This window comes from Ylistrum balloti, unplaced genomic scaffold, assembly GCF_031769215.1.
Source record: "Ylistrum balloti isolate Yb309-2 unplaced genomic scaffold, AGI_CSIRO_Ybal_v1 Utg371538, whole genome shotgun sequence".
Classification (NCBI taxonomy): domain Eukaryota; kingdom Metazoa; phylum Mollusca; class Bivalvia; order Pectinida; family Pectinidae; genus Ylistrum; species Ylistrum balloti.
Window position 1 is genome coordinate 68,844 of NW_026782793.1, and position 20,600 is coordinate 89,443.

The 20,600-nt window shown below is 36.3% G+C and overlaps 1 protein-coding gene across 2 annotated transcripts; it reads right to left on the reverse strand.

The window, feature by feature from the left end:
- Positions 1-8,349: 8,349 nt before the first annotated feature.
- LOC132562860 (uncharacterized) lies at positions 8,350-20,076 on the reverse strand. Of its 2 annotated transcripts, XM_060227636.1 has the most exons (4): positions 19,622-20,076; positions 17,838-18,068; positions 9,023-12,392; positions 8,350-8,887 (listed from the first exon to the last, which is right to left on the reverse strand). In XM_060227636.1, exons 1-3 carry the CDS (start codon positions 19,977-19,979, stop codon positions 11,770-11,772), a joined length of 1,212 nt encoding a protein of 403 aa, XP_060083619.1. In that variant the 5' UTR covers positions 19,980-20,076; the 3' UTR covers positions 8,350-8,887; positions 9,023-11,769. The 2 variants fall into 2 exon arrangements, with proteins under 2 accessions (XP_060083619.1, XP_060083620.1); XM_060227637.1 differs by lacking the exon at positions 17,838-18,068.
- Between the last annotated feature and the right edge of the window lie 524 nt (positions 20,077-20,600).

Sequence of the window (20,600 nt, forward strand, 5' to 3'; positions counted from 1 at the left end):
GACCCGATGTATCGATTTGTGAGTTTCAAAACAAAACACATTTCATAAACATATATACTTGCTTAGTGGTGGTAGAATCCCCAACTCTGAATATTTTAAAAAGTCGTTTAGACAAATTTTGGCACATGTACAAGTTTTATCCTAGTTTTAACGAAGCACAACCGGACAACGAAGAATTATTGCAACAAAATGTGCCGGAATTAGCTATAATTAGCTAAGTATTGGTGTCTAAGAAGAGGTAACAGGTAATAGTGTTAGAGGTGAATTGATAATTTGTTGTTCACCATTGGGAACCCACCTTTAATATTATAGGAGAAAGGCTTAAAATAGTTACCTGTGATTTACCTGTGCTGAATAAGAGATAATATTAGAACATAACTTTAGGATACATACATTCTTCAATATTAAATACAGATAGTAGGAAATGCATATTTACTCCAATGTCAATTTCACTCCAGTTTACATTAGAAACACATTTTAAAATGTTATCGGAGAACCGTATATAAACATACATCTCTCCATACGTTATTACAGTTATTATTTGATAATATACACCAATAAATATTATTGTATAATGTTTTCAACAACGTTATAATAAATCTCCAAATCCACTCTCTAAATCACCGTATAGTAAAATCTCATTCCATTTTGACAGAAGCAGATCCAGAAAAAATATGTGTTATCTATGTCAAAGTAATACGTTCTGTACTTGCCTGATATTGAGTACAATAAAGATATTTTTATGTATCCTTTGTTATACCCCTTTTTATGTGCTTAACTATTGGCTGCTAACTTTAAATCAAGAACTTTCATGAAGTTTTTTTCCTTATTTACGAAATATATTTACAATTTTGGATTTGGTTATCTCTTTACCTACAAAACCCAATAATTATCCCAAAACTGTATCCCCTAGTAAGTTCCGAAATTGTTCATGAAAATTCATGTTTGAACTTCTAAGTCAGTGCTGTTATTTCATATCATATCTAATATTAATATTTCATGGTCTGTCGCTGTTATTGGTTCATAGATTTCACCTTATTACTTATTTATTTTAGTTTGTATACACGTACAAGCAGCAAATATATTAAACATAATATATAAAATCATCTAATTTATACCTACATTTTATTGCTACTTGAAATCAGAAAATGTCTTACAATAAGTTATAAATACACAGAACATTAATCTATTTACTTTTAGGTTACCAAAGACTTCGTCTCATGTGACCTAAATTCGCCTTTTGTCCAGCGTCGTCCGTCATGCCTCGACCACTGTAAACATTTCACATTTTTTATTTCTCAAAATAAAAAGTTTACTTTAGCTTATAGCTACTATAGGAAAAGGATTCTTCTACATATATTTATTTGTTCATTCAAAATCATTCAAGCGGTCATATGTACTCAGTTTTAGCCTGACTGACCCCTCGGAGCCTAATGGGCGGGTCCACAAGTGGTCAAATTTACTTAATTTGAAAAATTTTCTCAATTTCCAAGAACGGTAGAATCAAATACTTTTCATTGATGAAAAGGTCTTCATCTACCAAAATAGTGAATATCATCGTCCCGGGGTCTCACATTACCATCATAGAGAGTAAGAAGGTTTGATATACTAACTAGGAAAATCATGTTTTTGATCAGTTGATTTTGTTTTTTGACATAATGCATGTTTTGACATTGGCATGTATTTGTAAATTGTACTTCAAATGTGTAACCTCTTGCTCTACACTTAGTGTTGCTGAGTGAATCAATGGAATAAAAAAAAAACAACAATACCGAAGCACTTATATCAGGTGAACACAGGTAACGACTACATCTACTATGAACAACATTGCTCTCATCATGGATACAGTTAAATTCGTCTGTAAGTTGTAACATTTCAGCAACATATTTGATCGATAATATTATATTATAGATAATCGTCTTCTTTGAAAGAATGCACAACAGAAAGTAACTTTGTACAATAAAGCAAGAAATACGTCGGACATCATTGACGAAACTGCTTTTAGTATATTAAGATGGACGACATTCAAATCACACATACGTAAAACATGTAAAATGAAATCCTCCAATATAAATGAAGAGTACATTTATATAAAATGAAACCAAGAATGTTACCTTACCTTTTAACCTTGTGTCGTCAATGTTTCGAGACGTCATAATCAGAGAGTAACACATGGTCATACCACTCTCCCAATAAACCAATATTAGCTCACTCTTACCATTACCTCTATAGCTGGAATTTAAACAACACGTAAGTTAAAATATGCATATCTGGTACACATGTGACCTTGGCCACACTACACAGATGATGAAGAAGGGAGGGGAAAGGAGAAGGGGGTCGGTGTGTGTGTGTGTGTTGGGGGGGGGGGGAGGGGGGACAAACACGATTAGTTAAAATGATACACGACTATGCAGTGTGCTAGTGTATTGAAGTTTTTTTTTTGTGCATCAGAAGTGCAATCAGAAAAGGTGAGACAAACGCTCCGCAAATGATCAGTTTTGGAGTTATCATATCGACATATATAACTAGTGGATCAATATTGGTATAATTATCCCTTGGTAGTACTATTAAAAGTTTTGATTTAAAGCCTTGTATAAGCAATATCATGACCAAGATCTGGTCAGTGGTCAATTATAATTTATTCCCGCATTTCACATACATATAACATGTGACGTCTGTTACAATGTCTGACAAGCACAGCAGTCCTATGTATTAATTTTGCTAGATCCTTGCGTTTGTCCTTATTCTTAACTTCACCATTAACACATTTTTGTCGTAAGTAGCTATAGATACACAGCGGAATATGTTACACATAGCTTTTAAAAAGCGAAACAGAGCGTAGTAACATGAATTTGACCGGAGTTTCCAGTCCCAAGGAAGTGGTCAGGCTGGACATTGAAAATCGGCTGTGAAATCGGGTTAACATAGAAACGTAACTGAAGTGTATATGTTGAGTCAACAATAAAAATTATGTTTTTACCGAAAGAGAAGGTTGGCTAAAATTTTGATTTTAAAATGCTTCTTTTTTTAATTTAGTCTGCAGTATCATTAGTGGTGATGGAAAATAGTTTTATAATATTGAAATCCTGGGAACCCACACGTATTTCAAAAAATGGTTTCCCAACACCCCAAGTATTCAAGCATGTTAATGATACCTGCGCACGCTTGGCTCAGTGATGGTGTATCCCTGACACACGGACTATATATGGAATTATTTTAGTGAGAAGGTTGTAACACCCGACAAGGGAAACTCGGCATATTATATATTCTATATTATTTTTTTCTATATTTTAGGGGCCATATAACTTAATAACATATACAATACCTTTAAGAGAACTGTTTCAATGAAGTCTTGATGAACGAGGTAAGCCACGTATTGGCCAAATTATGATTTGATGAACTCGTATATATATGTAAAAATGGCCAGGTAAACAATTTCCCTGTTCAGTTGATACACGCTGTCGTCTCTAATGGGTACCTGAATAACTATGCCGAAATCACAAGATCTAAAGGTTGTCATGTCTTGTACGTTGTAGAGATGCCATATTGACATCAAAATGCGAAATTTTGGACGCAAAACCCGCCATCTTTCTTTCGTGTCGGCTATCACTGGTGTACGCTGTAGCCGGTGTGGCTTTTTCATTTGTGACCGTTTTCATGTGACTTTGTGAGTATAGCGCATGCGCGAGCAAAAAATAGTTGCAGAACTTAATACATGGACGGGACATGACTGATTTTGATAAAACAAAGTATTTTAAGAAACAATGCTGTAAATGATGAGATTTTCATATTGAACAATTAACTAAGTAATATAGAGGGAAAAAAAAAAAAAAAAAAAGAATGAAAAACTGGAACATAATGATTTCAGACATCGAACCTGGATATGCTTCACCTGGGTATAACTCCCAACCGCCATGAAATCTGCAACTGCTGATACAACGAGAAAATTTTTGCCATAGGGAAGCAATTTTACAAGAAAATATAGAAAATACATATATATTATATATGTAACCCTGGTAAATACCAGTCGCAATATACCTCTCGGGTAGGGAGAACTTCTCTTAAGCTCGATCGGTTGAGCGTCAGACTAGTAAGCCAGGGGTCCCGGGTTCGATCAGCAGCAGAGGCGGTGAAACATATGTCTGAAATTCATGTGCTCATTCATATAGTAATATCGATTTTAAGGATATGGCGAATTCCTCGACACTTAACCTGTGCCCCTCGTTTTCAATTGCAGACCAGTTTGTAGAGTGTGACCCCTATAACAAATACACTACTCCCGCTGTACAGTGTGACCTCTATAACAGATACACTCCTCACACTGTAGAATGTGACCTTTATAACAAATTAACTCCTCCCGCAGTAGAGTGTGATCTCTATAACAGATACACTTCTCCCACTGTAGAGTGTGACCTCTATAACAAATACACTCCTCCCGTTGTAGAGTGTGACCTCTATAACAGATACACTTCTCCCGCTGTAGAGTGTGACCTCTATAACAGATACACTCCTCCCGTTGTAGAGTGTGACCTCTATAACAAATCAACTCCTCCCGCTGTAGAGTGTGACCTCTATAACAAATACACTCCTCCCGCTGTAGAGTGTGACCTCTATAACAGATACACTCCTCCCGTTGTAGAGTGTGACCTCTATAACAAATCAACTCCTCCCGTTGTAGAGTGTGACCTCTATAACAGATACACTCCTCCCGTAGTAGAGTGTGACCTCTATAACAGATACACTTCTCCCGCTGTAGAGTGTGACCTCTATAACAGATACATTCCTCCCGCTGTAGAGTGTGACCTCTATAACAGATACACTTCTCCCGCTGTAGAGTGTGATCTCTATAACAGATACACTCCTCCCGTTGTAGAGTGTGACCTCTATAACAGATACATTCCTCCCACTGTAGAGTGTGACCTCTATAACAGATACACTTCTCCCACTGTAGAGTGTGACCTCTATAACAAATACACTCCTCCCGTTGTAGAGTGTGACCTCTATAACAGATACACTTCTCCCGCTATAGAGTGTGACCTCTATAACAGATACACTCCTCCCGTTGTAGAGTGTGACCTCTATAACAAATCAACTTCTCCCGCTGTAGAGTGTGACCTCTATAACAGATACACTCCTCCCGTTGTAGAGTGTGACCTCTATAACAGATACATTCCTCCCACTGTAGAGTGTGACCTCTATAACAGATACACTTCTCCAACTGTAGAGTGTGACCTCTATAACAAATACACTCCTCCCGTTGTAGAGTGTGACCTCTATAACAGATACACTCCTCACACTGTAGAGTGTGACCTCTATAACAGATACACTTCTCCCGCTATAGAGTGTGACCTCTATAACAGATACACAGTGTGACCTCTATAACAAATCAACTCCTCCCGTTGTAGAGTGTGACCTCTATAACAAATCAACTCCTCCCGCTGTAGAGTGTGATCTCTATAACAGATACACTTCTCCCGTTGTAGAGTGTGACCTCTATAACAGATACACTCCTCCCGTTGTACAGTGTGACCTCTATAACAAATCAACTCCTCCCGTTGTAGAGTGTGACCTCTATAACAAATCAACTCCTCCCGTTGTAGAGTGTGACCTCTATAACAAATCAACTCCTCCCGCTGTAGAGTGTGACCTCTATAACAGATACACTCCTCCCGTTGTAGAGTGTGACCTCTATAACAGATACACTCCTCCCGTTGTAGAGTGTGACCTCTATAACAAATCAACTCCTCCCGTTGTAGAGTGTGATCTCTATAACAGATACACTTCTCCCGTTGTAGAGTGTGACCTCTATAACAGATACACTTCTCCCGTTGTAGAGTGTGACCTCTATAACAGATACACTTCTCCCGTTGTAGAGTGTGACCTCTATAACAAATACACTCCTCCCGTTGTAGAGTGTGACCTCTATAACAGATACACTCCTCCCGTTGTAGAGTGTGACCTCTATAACAAATACACTTCTCCCGTTGTAGAGTGTGACCTCTATAACAAATACACTTCTCCCGTTGTAGAGTGTGACCTCTATAACAAATACATTCCTCCCGCTGTAGAGTGTGACCTCTATAACAGATACACTTCTCCCGTTGTAGAGTGTGACCTCTATAACAAATCAACTCCTCCCGCTGTATAGTGTGACCTCTATAACAAATACATTCCTCCCGCTGTAGAGTGTGATCTCTATAACAGATACACTCCTCCTGTTGTAGAGTGTGACCTCTATAACAGATACACTCCTCACACTGTAGAGTGTGACCTCTATAACAGATACATTCCTCCCGTTGTAGAGTGTGACCTCTATAACAGATACATTCCTCCCGCTGTAAAGTGTGACCTCTATAACAGATACACTCCTCCCACTGTAGAGTGTGACCTCTATAACAAATACACTTCTCCCGTTGTAGAGTGTGACCTCTATAACAAATACATTCCTCCCGCTGTAGAGTGTGATCTCTATAACAGATACACTCCTCCCGTTGTAGAGTGTGACCTCTATAACAGATACACTCCTCCCGTAGTAGAGTGTGACCTCTATAACAGATACACTCCTCACACTGTAGAGTGTGACCTCTATAACAGATACACTCCTCCCGTTGTAGAGTGTGACCTCTATAACAGATACACTCCTCCCGTTGTAGAGTGTGACCTCTATAACAGATACACTCCTCACACTGTAGAGTGTGACCTCTATAACAGATACACTTCTCCCACTGTAGAGTGTGACCTCTATAACAGATACACTTCTCCCGTTGTAGAGTGTGACCTCTATAACAAATACACTCCTCCCGTTGTAGAGTGTGACCTCTATAACAAATCAACTCCTCCCGCTGTAGAGTGTGATCTCTATAACAGATAAACTTTGTGGCGGGGGCATAAAAAACTTTGGGAACTTGTTTATTATAAAATCGGATTTCCTATTCCCTGAAAACAAAAGTCTTCTATTGTGTCTTGGAACAATATTTCATTGTTGCCTAGTGATGAATGAAGCTAGCAGCTGTTCCCTATATGTGCACATATGTACAATAACTGCAACAATGTTACCAAATGACAATCCATTATACTGTAGGGTCAACAGAAAGTGTGTTCGAGAGATGGAATTCCTAAACAGGTTAATGTGAATATAAGGACTGATTTTCTATTTTGTTGCTGGCATGGAGTGATGAAGGAAAGTGAACCTCGCGCAAATGGTACTTTATTTGTAAGAGGTTCACTTCCCATCACTCCATGCAAACAACAAAGTAGACAACCACTTCTTTAATGTACTGGCCCATCTTACAAGTCTAATAGTTGTCGTGGAATGACTAGTATTTAGATGTTAACTGCTATGTACTGTATGATAAAAGAAAATCTTTCAGAAATTGATGACCAACAGTCACATTGTCCTTGCATTCAAAATAAGCTGTTTTTGTACACATAAAGATTTAAGTTTAATGGAAAAGATTTGTGCAATGTGCAAAGCATTCCAGAGGGATCTTGGCGATCACCATCTGAGGTTACATAAATAGATAAAAGAATAATTTGTCTTAGTTATTCTGATGTTTGGATTTATAAATTCTGTTATTTACAATAAATGTTTTTTGCGAAAATTAATTTGGCATTTGTCTGACAGGTTTCACCTAAAACCTGCACCTATCGATGAGCTGATGTCGATCATAGCCAACACTGAATGTACCTTTGATAAATCGGAAACATGAAAACACATGATAATTGTACGCATTGTCATCAAATCACACTAATGGTAAACACCAGTGTCTTCAATTTGAATAAGAAATATTAATCAATGAAACTCTTTCATTGGATGATATCTCTCATTTTGTGTAATTAATATCATGCTTAATATAATGACTAGTCATCAGTAATGTTTGTGAATATGATTACACAATTAATCACAATATATACCCATGCAAAATACAACTTGGGCTCATGAATCTCAGTGATAAGTGTGTTCACATCATCTGTATTGAATGGACAATAACACTATATAAAATTGTACAGCAAACGTAATAAATTAAATTTTATTCAACTTTTTACGAAATTTAGTGTTGTTATTGATTAATGAGTTTTGATGGTTGGGGACTTATTGTATAGATAAATAGATTGTGACAAGTCCACGTGGACATGTATGTCACAGGTAATAGGGAATATTATATCACTCACACTTTACAGGCAGATTTTTAGCCTATCATCATCATATGATTCAAATCACCTTTGTTCATGGTCTGTCAGCTGTCCATCAGTCTTTAAATACTTCTTTTGATCAAATTATTTAGCAAGGTACAGGAAGGATTATTGTCATTGAGACCTTGGCACAACAAAAAATGTTACATAAAAGAATATGGAGACATCTTTATTCATTATAGAAATTGTTGTTCCGATTCGCACATGGCTTGTAAGATTATCAATGAGCTGTAATATGCATATATATGGCCTGCTTCATCAATGCCAAATAACATTAATATATTATTCTGTGCAAATGGTTTCTGTTAACATAAAAATAACAACATGCATTTCATTATAGATTAAGAAATCTAAAGGTAGATTTTGACATAATTATGTTGTATAATTTCTTGTAGTTGTAAACGATTCATAATTTGATTAAGCAGTAAGTTAATAGAATAGTAAACAAATTCATGCATACAATATTTTGTACCATATACTGAATAAAAATATACTAGTGTAAATTTGATTAATCAAAAGTTAAATAACAGGTATTCACAAAAAGGTAAAAAATTTCAGTGTATGTAAAAATAATCTGCCTCCGAGAATAGAACGAGAGGCCCTATATCACTCACCTGGTTCTATATGACAGAAAATGGTATGTATGTGTTCCAGAGAAGTCAACCTTTCCATTTGTACAATTTTGAAAGGCCAGCTCCAAAGGATGCTTTCAGCCAAATATGCTTGATAGCTTTCTTTTAGTTCCAGCGAAGATGCTTAAATCAACATTGCCAATTACCCACTCTAGCTCCAACCTCTAATCTCCCATATCATAATTTTTAATCCCCACCTTCAAAGCATGCTTTTAGCCAAAGCTGGCCAAACTCCATTCAGTGGTAAAGAAGAAGAATTGGATTTCAATAAATTGTTGACCAACAGACAATGAACAGATGGATAGCACAGTCAGCAAAGATAACTTTGTTTGTTTGGACCATGTGATCTATAAACTCTCGAGAAATGCACATATATGTAAAGTTAAAATTATACATATGAAGTAAAAATTTCATCAACACTGTATTGTGAGGCTTAGTACCAAAACCAGAGGCCCTTAATCGCTCACCTGGATCTTATGACCAACAGTATATACATCTTGGGGGTCAGCCCAATCATTTGTATAAATCTGAATCACAGCGACCTGGGGATACTTTCTGCCAAATATGATGAAATTCCAATCATCGCTTCCAGAGAAGAAGTTGATTATATAAATATAGCCAATTTGACCGTTTTTAGCCCTGCCCCTTAGGCCCCCCGGGGGGTCAGCCCAATCATTTGTAAAAATCTGAGTCCCACTGACCTGGGGATAGTTTCTGCCTAATATGCCAAATATGATGAAATTCTGATCATCGGTTCCAGAGAAGAAGTCGACAGTTGATAGACAGACGGACGACGGGCGCCACGGTATGGCATAAGCTCACCTTGGTCATTCTGACCAGGAGAGCAAAAAGTGAGGCAAAGCCACAATTGGCCGGGTTGCGGAATAGTGAAAGCATATTGAATATTTCATGTATTAATTATGAATCAGTTATGGGCTCTTCATTTTGTGAGTATGGTCTGGTTTTTTATCAAGAAACCCTGAAAAAAATCCATAATATGTGCCTTGGAAAATGTTTGGATGGCAGGATGGACCGATGGACACAATGGACGAATAAACAGACGGACGGATAAACAGACAAAGTGCTGAGAATATGACCAAGTTTCCATGTCCGTAAAATCCACAAAAATTCTCCGAATGAATCCACAGCAGAGTGCACATCTCCAATATATACGTAAACATCCTACAAAGTTTCACAGTTCTGCATCAAAAAGTGTAGGATAAGTTGATTCTACAAAACAGGTACCCTATTTCCTCACCTAACCGCTAGACATTCGCCATACTATAACAAGGGTTTGCATTTGTGCAACCCGGACAATTACTAGGCATACACAACACATTGATTAGCTTGGGCACAGTAAAGAACAAATTCAAATGCAACAGGTTGTAAGAAAACATGTTGACTTATATGCTTAATAAAAGACATTAATTCTGATTGTTATCAGAAGTAAATTAATTTAAAGACTATCATAATTCAACCACTAGCTAAGACTCTGACCTTTTGCCTTAAAACATTGCAACCATGATGCTCATTCTTTATAATTTTCAACTATGTATACTCAGAGACATATATAACACACTTTCTATGAAGTCTTTTGGAATCAGACTTACATTCAGCAATAAGCCCCCTCCCATTTTTAAAGTTTGAATGGTATATGGAAAGTTTATCAGAATTCTAATAAAATCTATTCAAAAAGGAATTCATTTCAATGAATAAAAGATTTGTTCAAAGTTGTTTTTTTTCATGCCCAATTAACCGACTGATAATAACAGAATCAAAAGTCAAGGCTAACAGAGCCTATCAGTCCATTAGTATATATATATATATATATAAAAGAAAAATTGGATAAAACCTTCCGATGGGATAATTGTTAAAATAATTCGTTTTTTTGCATGATATATAAAGACAGATGGAATCATTCAGTCTCTAAAACATGAATTTTGTGCTATATTTCATCGTTTTGTAGGCTGTTTCTTACTTCTGTCATACTTCTTATTTTCTCAGGAGACACCTCTAACAAGAGGTGCAATGGGCCTGCATCACTCACCTGCTTTCAATGTTCTTCACTTATACATAAACATCAACACTGTCGCAAATAAAAGTGGGTACATTCAACTTATTTCAAGCTTAGAAGATTCAAAGGGAAACATTGACCCTTGTGACCTTGAATATAGGTCAAGGTAAATTTTTTTTGCACTCTCTGTTGGGCTTCATGCAAGGAATATTTTGGTCATATATCATGATCCTAGGCCTTTCGGTTAATAAGAAAAGTTTTTACAAATTGCAACCTGTGAACTTGAATATGGGTCAAGGTCAACTTTTTAAGCTTCATCCATGGAATATCTTAACCAAATATCATGATCCCAGGCCTTTTGGTTAATCAGAAGAAGTCATTTCAAGGTTTTAATAGAATTGACTCGCGACCTTGAACAATGATCAAGGTAATTGATTTTTTGCAAATTTTGTTGGGCTTCATCCAAGGAACCTTTTGACCAAATATCTTTTGATACAAATTTAGAAATTAATCTGGCAAATGATACTCTAGGCCAAAGTTGTTATAAGGACAAGAGAGTTCTAGAGGGAAACTTTGACAGATTACTGACGGATATTGTGCCATGCATTATATAAAGGCTCACATAACACTTTGGGTCAGGTAAGCTAAAATAAGCCAATGTAATAGGAACTAATTTAACTCATTGTATATAACACCTTGCCTACAGGCTTGTTGAACTCATTTCATAAATTTCATGTCAAATAGACACTCATAAGATCCTCTATAAATGTCACAATCAAACACATTTCTCATGTCTTGGTATAGCGAAGATGAGGAACTTTTATCACACAATAACACCAATAAAGTTGGTCTCCAATAAGGATGGCTTTAGGTACAGTAATGCCATGTAAGTTCTTATGTTGCACATGTTTTTTCTACAATAGTAAAATGTTATCTCTCGCTGGGTTCCAGAACAACCATTCTCTTTCTTTTCTTCAAATCCATCAGAAATGGGTGATGAAAATTTTTCACTTTGTCTTGAGAATCATCCATAGGACAAGAATTTCCCACATCACCGGCCTTTAGGTCAAATTTGTAAACAGCTAACTTTGCTTCAGCTTGTGAAAAAAACTCTGCTTTCATTGTTTTCATCTCTTCCATGACACCATCACATAGGTACTTATAGTTGACAACCAGCCATGATACAACAATTGCTACTAAGTTGATATTGCTAACAGCAGATGGAATCATGCCATGTAATGGAATCAATGTGCTTTCAAGAAGCACATCATGCATTGAATCATAAAAGTATACAATCATATCTTTACCTGTAACTCCAATACATGGAAAAAGGAAATTTTCACTTTCAGGATGTCTATGCTTTTGGAGGAATGAAAAAACAATGTTTTGGGCAATAACCTGAGGATTTCTTGACAAGGAGTTACTTTTAAGTTTCCCTTCCACTGGAGATTTCCCACCAGGACTGCAGTCCTTTTCTTCAACATCTTGGGATCCTATGACAACTTCATTGTTGATTATTACATCTACATTTCCATGCCAAACCATCCAGTTTCCTGCAAAACATACCATATAAATCTTACAAGAATCAAATTTGCAAATAGTATATTTACACTTCCAAAGCAATGTTCCTATGTGACCCATCAAGAGGCCCAATAACCTTTATTGTTCATTTGCTCTATTAGAATTAAGAGAAAACATTTTTTTTGGAGTTAGGAGAGACCTTGAATGCAGAAAAGGTCATTTATATAGCAGACTTGTGCTCCATACCAGTATATTGGTGGTCAAATATCATCACACTATATATCTCTTGGTTATTCATCATAAGCTGCTTACAACTGTATATTTGAGATCTGTGACCATGAATATGGATGAAGGTCATTAATTTGAAAAACATGGTAACACTTTATTACAGCATGCTACAAGTGAAATATTGTCATCCCGGCTCCTGTTTCATGAATCCAATTCCTCAACTTAAAGAAATAGCAAACCATTACATATATATAATTTCAGGAAATTTAAATTTAAAGTTCTCCTTAGCTTATGTAATGCTTTTCAATGGGAGTTAAGATTTCCTTAAATTAAGGAATATTCATTAAACTGTTGGGACCTGGGCTTTTTGGTTACTCAGAAAAAGTTTCCCTGCTATACGCCTGGCAGTCAATGTTTCAAAGAATTTGGCCTTTTGTAAGGCTGCTGGATATAACGTGTTTATGAAATAATATATCCAGTTTTGTTTTAAGCAAGTTACTTTGATCTGACCTTTGGAACTTCTAAACACCTCTTTCACATCTTCACATAACAGTTTGACATCATATTAAGTTTCAGAAAATCTGGCCTTCTGGTTTCTTTGACATTGTCTGGAAACAAAAATGCTGATGGACAGACATACACTGTAACTGGGCAGTTGCATTTTGTGGGGCCCTAATGATACTCACTCTGGAGTCCTTGTTTAATTCCAAGCAAATTTGCTTTATCTTAACAGCATGTTTATCACTGTAAAGATTAATAGAATCTTACATGGGTCTATGCCATGGACAGAGATATTTCAACCCGAGTGTAAGAGTTTGGATGTCCAACACGAGGGTTGAGATATCTCTGTCCACGGCATGAACCTATGTTTAATTATTTTTCTCCCATACTTACAAATAAATCAACTATACTTAAAAAAAACGTTGATTTTATTCTTGCGCCAAACCATTCAGAAGAGGATTTCCAATTCCCAAAAAGCAATGACGTCACATCCACGACGATTATTATGACGTCATAGCGCATGTGAGCTGTCTTTCCCTACCCTGTGTGAGACAGAGTTACCTTTTCCCTTGCAACTGCAGGATAACCCAATGAAGTGTCAGAGAAATTTGACTTCGACCTTTTCCCATTGACATTAGTGTGCAGATGTTTGATCAGCTCACCTCTCCTTAAAGTTTGATCAACTGTGCTTCATCATGTCTTAACAAAACATTTATCAGTGCAATGACATTTAGAAATGGCTTGAAAGTTGTAAGTTGGAGATCTTCAGACAAATTTAATAATATGAAATAGACAAGGGGCATTACTATTCTAAATAATGTTGAATCAAAGTGTGATTCAGGAAAACACAACTTCATGTCATGGTGATAAAGCCTACCAAGCTTAAGTTTGAAAGAAATTGGTTGAAAACTGTAGGAGATATTCATACAAACAGAATTTCATGAAGCAGACAAGGACTATAACTCAAAGGATGGACAATGCCATATGATAATATGTCCATTCAATTTACAAGCTTACAAAAACAGGTCCCTTTGACCTTTATTTTTAAGTTGTTTATATAACCCCGCAAAGAAATGGCGGCAAATAGATGGCATTTTCAATCCTGAAAGACCACTTGAAACCATGACAAGACTACTTCCAGTAGGTTTGCATTTAATATTTGCCTGTTACATACATGTAGTTCTAAAAATAGATGCAGAGAAAACAAAAAACAGACATGTCAAGAGGCGTCAAAATGCTGAAGGGTGGATACTTTCTTAAACAGACATGTATTGAGTGGCTGTCCAGAGCTCACTCAAGTGGAACTAACAATCCCAACCTGAGGTAAATACTGGTCTAAAGTTTTTACTGGTGAACACATGTAACTGCCTCCTCTGCCTAATTAAATTAATAAATGAATGAAACAATTAACCAAAGTAGTTAATACCCAAGATACAGAGCTCTTTATTGAGTAAGTGTCAAGTGTTCTTTGAATTCTTTTGAGTGTGAATTCACCGGTACATGACGACGGCCGGGGCAGTGTAAGCATACACATACACACTTTGACTGTGAAGTTTTCAAAACTGATTCACTCTGACTAAAAACCTTGCACAGTAAATGGAAATGATGCTGTTATAAAATTATATTGTTGCTAAGGTATCCATGAAATGAATATAGGAAACGGGTGCACAGCGAAATTAAGCCCCCGCTAATATGTTCCCGTTAACGAAAATGCAAAATATTGACCCTGCGAATTTAAAGTGCTATACAGTAACTGGAAATTAAATGAATTTTCCAGTTGAAAGAGAAATTGGATATAAATTCCATCAAAAATGCAAAAGGGGGCATAACCAAATAAGAAATGAACTTCTACTCAGGGTTCAATTGAGATGATGTCAGAATCATGTGATTCAGTCTTTCGAGCGAATAATGAAAAAATCAGTATACTCCTATGGGCAGGTTCTGAACTTTAGTGAAGGGCAGTGGGCATCACGTACTAAGTTTGTAATGTCTGCCACCGTTGTCAGCTCAACTGTGATAGAATGATCCTCATAATCACATCGCAACACAGTCGCTGAAGCTATCTGACTATGTGTCAAAGGTATTGAAGTCCCAAATTGGGCCGTCATCAGGTCATATATAATTAAGAATCTGAAGAATCAATTGGTTTTGTACAAATATCGATGACCGATTTGACCTGTAACCTTTGGTGACCTTTATGTTGACCTTTGACATATCTTGATTTAATTATGATATAATAGAACTAAGGAAAGTTATGTCAAAAGTCAATATACAGGTCACCAAAGGTCACGGGTCAAATTGGTCATTAATGCTTGTCAATGTGACATACTTTTCATTTGCACATATCACAAGTAAGGCAAGTTATGTCATAGGTCAATATATAGGTCACAAAAGGTCACCGATTAAATCGGTCATCAATGCTTGTCAATGTAACATACTTTTCATTTGCACATATCACGAGTAATGAAAGTTGTGTCAAAGGTCAATATATAGGTCATCAAAGGTCAAGGGTAAAATCGGTCATCAATGCTTGTCAATGTGGCATACTTTTCATTTGCACATATCTCAACTTCACAAGTAATGAAAGTTGTGTCAGAGGTCAATATATAGATCACCAATACTTTGACAAATAACGTTAACACAACCAATCAATATACGGTAATGGCAACAATGCTAAATGAATTGCTTTAAACTTTCCAAAATTTGTTCACATTTCCCATATTCAACCAAAATGTAAACGTAATATTTGCCAGATATAATCTCATTTATCAATACCATATTTCATTCCTGTAATTAAAATTCAATAACACACTTGTCAACAACCCATTTTTATTAGATATAAGATGTTGGTAGGGGAAAACGACAAATTTAATTGGTGCTGGAGACACTACTTCAGTCCCAGGCCTTTGTTGACCTCTATCTCATTAATGATATTGTTTTCCCTGGTGTGACTCGCAGACCAGGTGCTCTAGCATCAAACTAAAGCTTACATGTTTGGGTACTAAGAGATTACTTAGTAACAAATAGCTGGACTATGGAAAGCATGGTTATGTTATGTCCAAAATGATTAGAAAAACTGAAGTCACTATATCTTTCTAGAAAAGACACCTATTTTCTACAGACGGAAAACAGCATGTATGGTGCTGTTAAAGGCAATTGTTTAGGCAATTTAGATAAAATAGTTATGGTAATCTAGTTTATATAAAATTCCATCCAACTATTGAAAATGGACAGGTTAAAAGATTACTTTTACTCTAAACTTCAATCTGGAATACAGTCTAACCCTGCCCTTTGGCCCTAGTATGGGGAATAAGGTGTGTACATGTACCTTAATATACAATTAAATTACATATATCAGTTCTATCCCTATAGCTATAAATACTATTTTTATTGCAATAAATGATGTATAACCTGAGATTTCTTGTTCAGAATAAATAACAGAGATATCAAGTCTCTCACTGTTACAACCGCGTAATTAAAAAGTCTGTTGTTGTCCAAAAACTGATTACAAACCACCATTTGAGGATCTGTTTTCAGTTCTTGAAGATTTGGGTTTTTTTTGTTTTTTTTTGTTTGCTGCAGGTGTTGTAATGTTCATGAACTAGTCTTCATTGAATGTACTCAATGATGACACAAGATATCTTTATTAAGCACCTATTGGCAAATATCATTTGAAAAAGATCCCAAAGTATTATCAGATAGCAGTCAGTCATAGGTGGATAATGGACATGGTCTTGAATCAATATGATAGAATATGGAAGACGATAACAAACTACTGTATTACTGTCGACATCCAAGATGGGTGCCTGTGGGCCACCTGGATTTCAAATCAGACCAAAAAAGGTACCATGCTCAACTAGAGACCAAGGGAAACAAATACCTATGAAATATCAGAAGGATCCATCCAGTACTTCCTCTGAAATAGCGGTAACAAGGTTTTACTCTCAAAATCCAAGATGGCTGCCTGTCAGTCATCTTGATTTTGGATCAGCCCAAAAAAGGTAAAATGCACAATTAGGGACCAAGGGGAACTTGCATATAAAATTTGAAAAAGATCCATCAAGTACTTTCCCAGAAATAGCGGTAACAAGAATTATTTACGGATGGACGGATGACAGACGGACGGCAGGACCACGGACGGACGGACCACAGACGCAAGGTGATTTGAAAAATAAAAATGTGACTGTAGATCTATATATATAATTTAGCACAGTTACAATCAGGACAGGAAATTCAGATCTTTAACCTTCAGATAACAACACATAGTGTATATAATGCATTTTGTTATAGTTATACCTATGTATCAATACTATCTCAACAGTCCCTGGTTTAAACCACGTGTTAGACACCATTAGGTACATGTAGGCAAGCCTAGCAGACGACAAATGTGTGTAGGGCTACGTGGAACTATTTTTAGCACATCTATTTCAACATCGGTGTAGCCTTTTATATATATATATATATACAAAGAGGTTTAAGAAGAGGGTTGTCCAAAATAAATTAATTAAAAATCAACCTCATATCATACAGCACTGTAAATCAATAGGTGTCTGTCTAAACCCCTTGCGACAACATATTCCAAAGATGAAGTCAAATTAATCCGTAATTTTCCCGTTATCCGTTACACAAGCACTTTTTTCTGGCACAATACTATAAGCTGGTGGGCGTAAAAACACTGTGATGGATGTAAGCCAACAATGATGTGTCAGCTGGAAACATTCAACTGTTTGTTTTGCATGATAACGTACCTATACTTGTATCTCCAAAATCTCCTGACAGTACACAATCATTCTTTTCACAAGGGCATAAAGGACTTGTTTTCTTACTGCCTCTTCCACCTTGTCCTCTACCTTTGCCTTTGCACTGCTTGTCAATGGTAAAACATGAAGATGTAGACAACTTGCCAAACAGATGATTTGCAATAACTGCTGTCAGTTCTGTCTCTGTATACATTTCCATGTTTTTCATAATTTCAGCATCTGAAATATAGTGGAGTTGATATGAATAAGAGGTTAAGACAGCCTGAATTGTTAATAGTAAGTTCAGAATCTCAAAAATTTCAAAGATATATGGCTCAAAAATTAAATTTCTGCAAAGGATAGAGACCAAACCCAACAGTCAATTTTTAACATACATGTAGGTATATGCTTGTATGTGTTCACATTATTTGATAGCCAGTTAAGGCATATATGGTTCTTGATTGGGGATTCATAAGTCCTTTGGGATTTACTTAAATCCCTCTTGGACCCTGCCCCTCCAGATGTAGACCTATGCCAGTCATCATGGAGAATTTATTTCCCTTCACAACAGAGTATGCTTAAAACCCAGTTCTAGTAAATTATCCTGTCGTTTTAAGAACAAGTAGGTATTTAAAGAATTTACTAAATTTAGCCCTATTGGCCTGCCTCTATAGCCTCAGGGGGCACAAATCCACTGCTTAAATACAAGTAGGAGCCAATTAGGCACCTTTGTTGCAGTGTGCATTGTCCAAAATGAATATTGAATCGTATAGACCGTTCATGTTTGAAAAAAAATTGCTATATCAGTATATCGTAATTTATTGTGAAAATCATCGCTCACCACATGTACATATGTTCTTGCAGCGGTTTTGCACAAAAATGTTTTCATTTTTGTGTATGATTAAAAAAAAAATTGTTGCAATGGGTTGGAAAATCCACAGCCTTTAATTATAAGTTCTGTTAAACATCTTCAGTAATAGGTAATTGTAGTGGAACTGGACTGGGCTGATCATCCGCAAGTGAGTTAGCTCAGAAGGTATAGAGCATGTGTCTGGAGTGGCTGGGTTCAATCCGCAGACTGGCCGGCATTTTTTCACTCCTGTAACATAATTATAACCCCCCACGCCCCCCCCCCCCCCCCCCCCCACCCCAATGAACTTGGGAGGTTATACGGGCAGTAGTATGTCTGTCCGACCATCCTCCATTCGTCTGTAGACACTACAGAGTACCAGCTGAACTCTTGTATGCTTGTATGGATTTCAATAATACAGTTAATGTATTTGCTGACAATAATCCTTTTTTATTCACTGGCTCATGTCAACAAATTCATTTGTAATAGACTTAAGAGTGTATGGAGATGGGATCAGTTCATTATATATCAGCAGTATTGTATAATGCACTTGTATACATTTCTAAATATGTTGAATATAAACACAACAGGTATATTTCTGATAATTTATAAGTAACACACAGCAGATACATTTCAAGTACTTTCAAGTTGTTCAATCTATAGTTTATGTTCTTACAATTTCTGTGATATTTTTATATGTTTGTCATAATAATAGCTCTTCTAGGCTAATGTTTCATGTTATACTTTATACGACAAACAATAAACTTTCTTGTCTCTTGTATCCTATTCCGTGAACAGGTGAATAGGAGTGGGCGGAAGGGGGGAGAGGCAGTTTTCCAAGTAAATTACATTATGTATTTTAAAAAAACAACTCATACATTTTTAATGAACGTGAATTATCAAATCACATTCCGTTAGTGCATGATATATGTACATGTATTACCTGTGTCCAGGTAATCGAACAAGTAATGCAAAAGTTTGCTCAGAACAAATTTCTCCTGCTTGTTGTCTGGCACTGTCCGATGAAGCATGAACTCGATCAGCATCGATATGCCTGTCCGGAAAACGGATCCAAACGAATACTGAGTGGAATATTTTTCTGTACAACAATATGCTTTAGAAAATGGAAATCCTTCATGGCAATCCGCAGCATTTGAGTTTAAAATCTTGAGAGGCGTTAGCGATATATATCCCATCCAGTTTGTTTCGTCCATAAGGCTATCTAACCCAATGTTGAGTGCGTTAACAAGCGATTTTGGAAATTCAACAAATACTCTATCATCATCACTGTCGTAACTCATAACACCAGGTCTAACATAAGAATCATTACGTGATTTTTTTGCATACAATTTCAATGTTCGACTTTCCACCAACACGCTTGCAAGCAAACGATTCAGCCGACGCCATCTTGTTCTGTTACGTATTTAGTAATTACTGAAACGGACAGGAACGGATCCGGACGACATATCGCACCACCATGACACGAGCAAAGACCGCACACAATGGACCAAATCAATTAAATATATATATATATATATATAAATGAAGTTCATTTTTTCTATTCCCCTTTTTTCAATGTCGAATAGCCATATTTCACTTGGAAATACAGTTAATGAAAATGGCCTAGGTCTGTTTAGATTTGATTCATATCGCCTCAAACATTTAAAGTCGGTATCGCCCCAAACATTTAGACTCGGTTTACCTCAAATCGTTTCACAGATATGAGATGACGATATTGGTGTAGATACATTTGACGGATATCTGATTTCTGACGATTCTGTGATCTATTCAGTTTCTATAGTTGATAAAGATACATTTCACAGATGTATTTTATGACGATTCTATCATCTATTCAGTTTCTCTCTTTGAAAAAGACAGATTTCACAGATATGTGATGTCAACTCTATTATTGAATCTGTTCC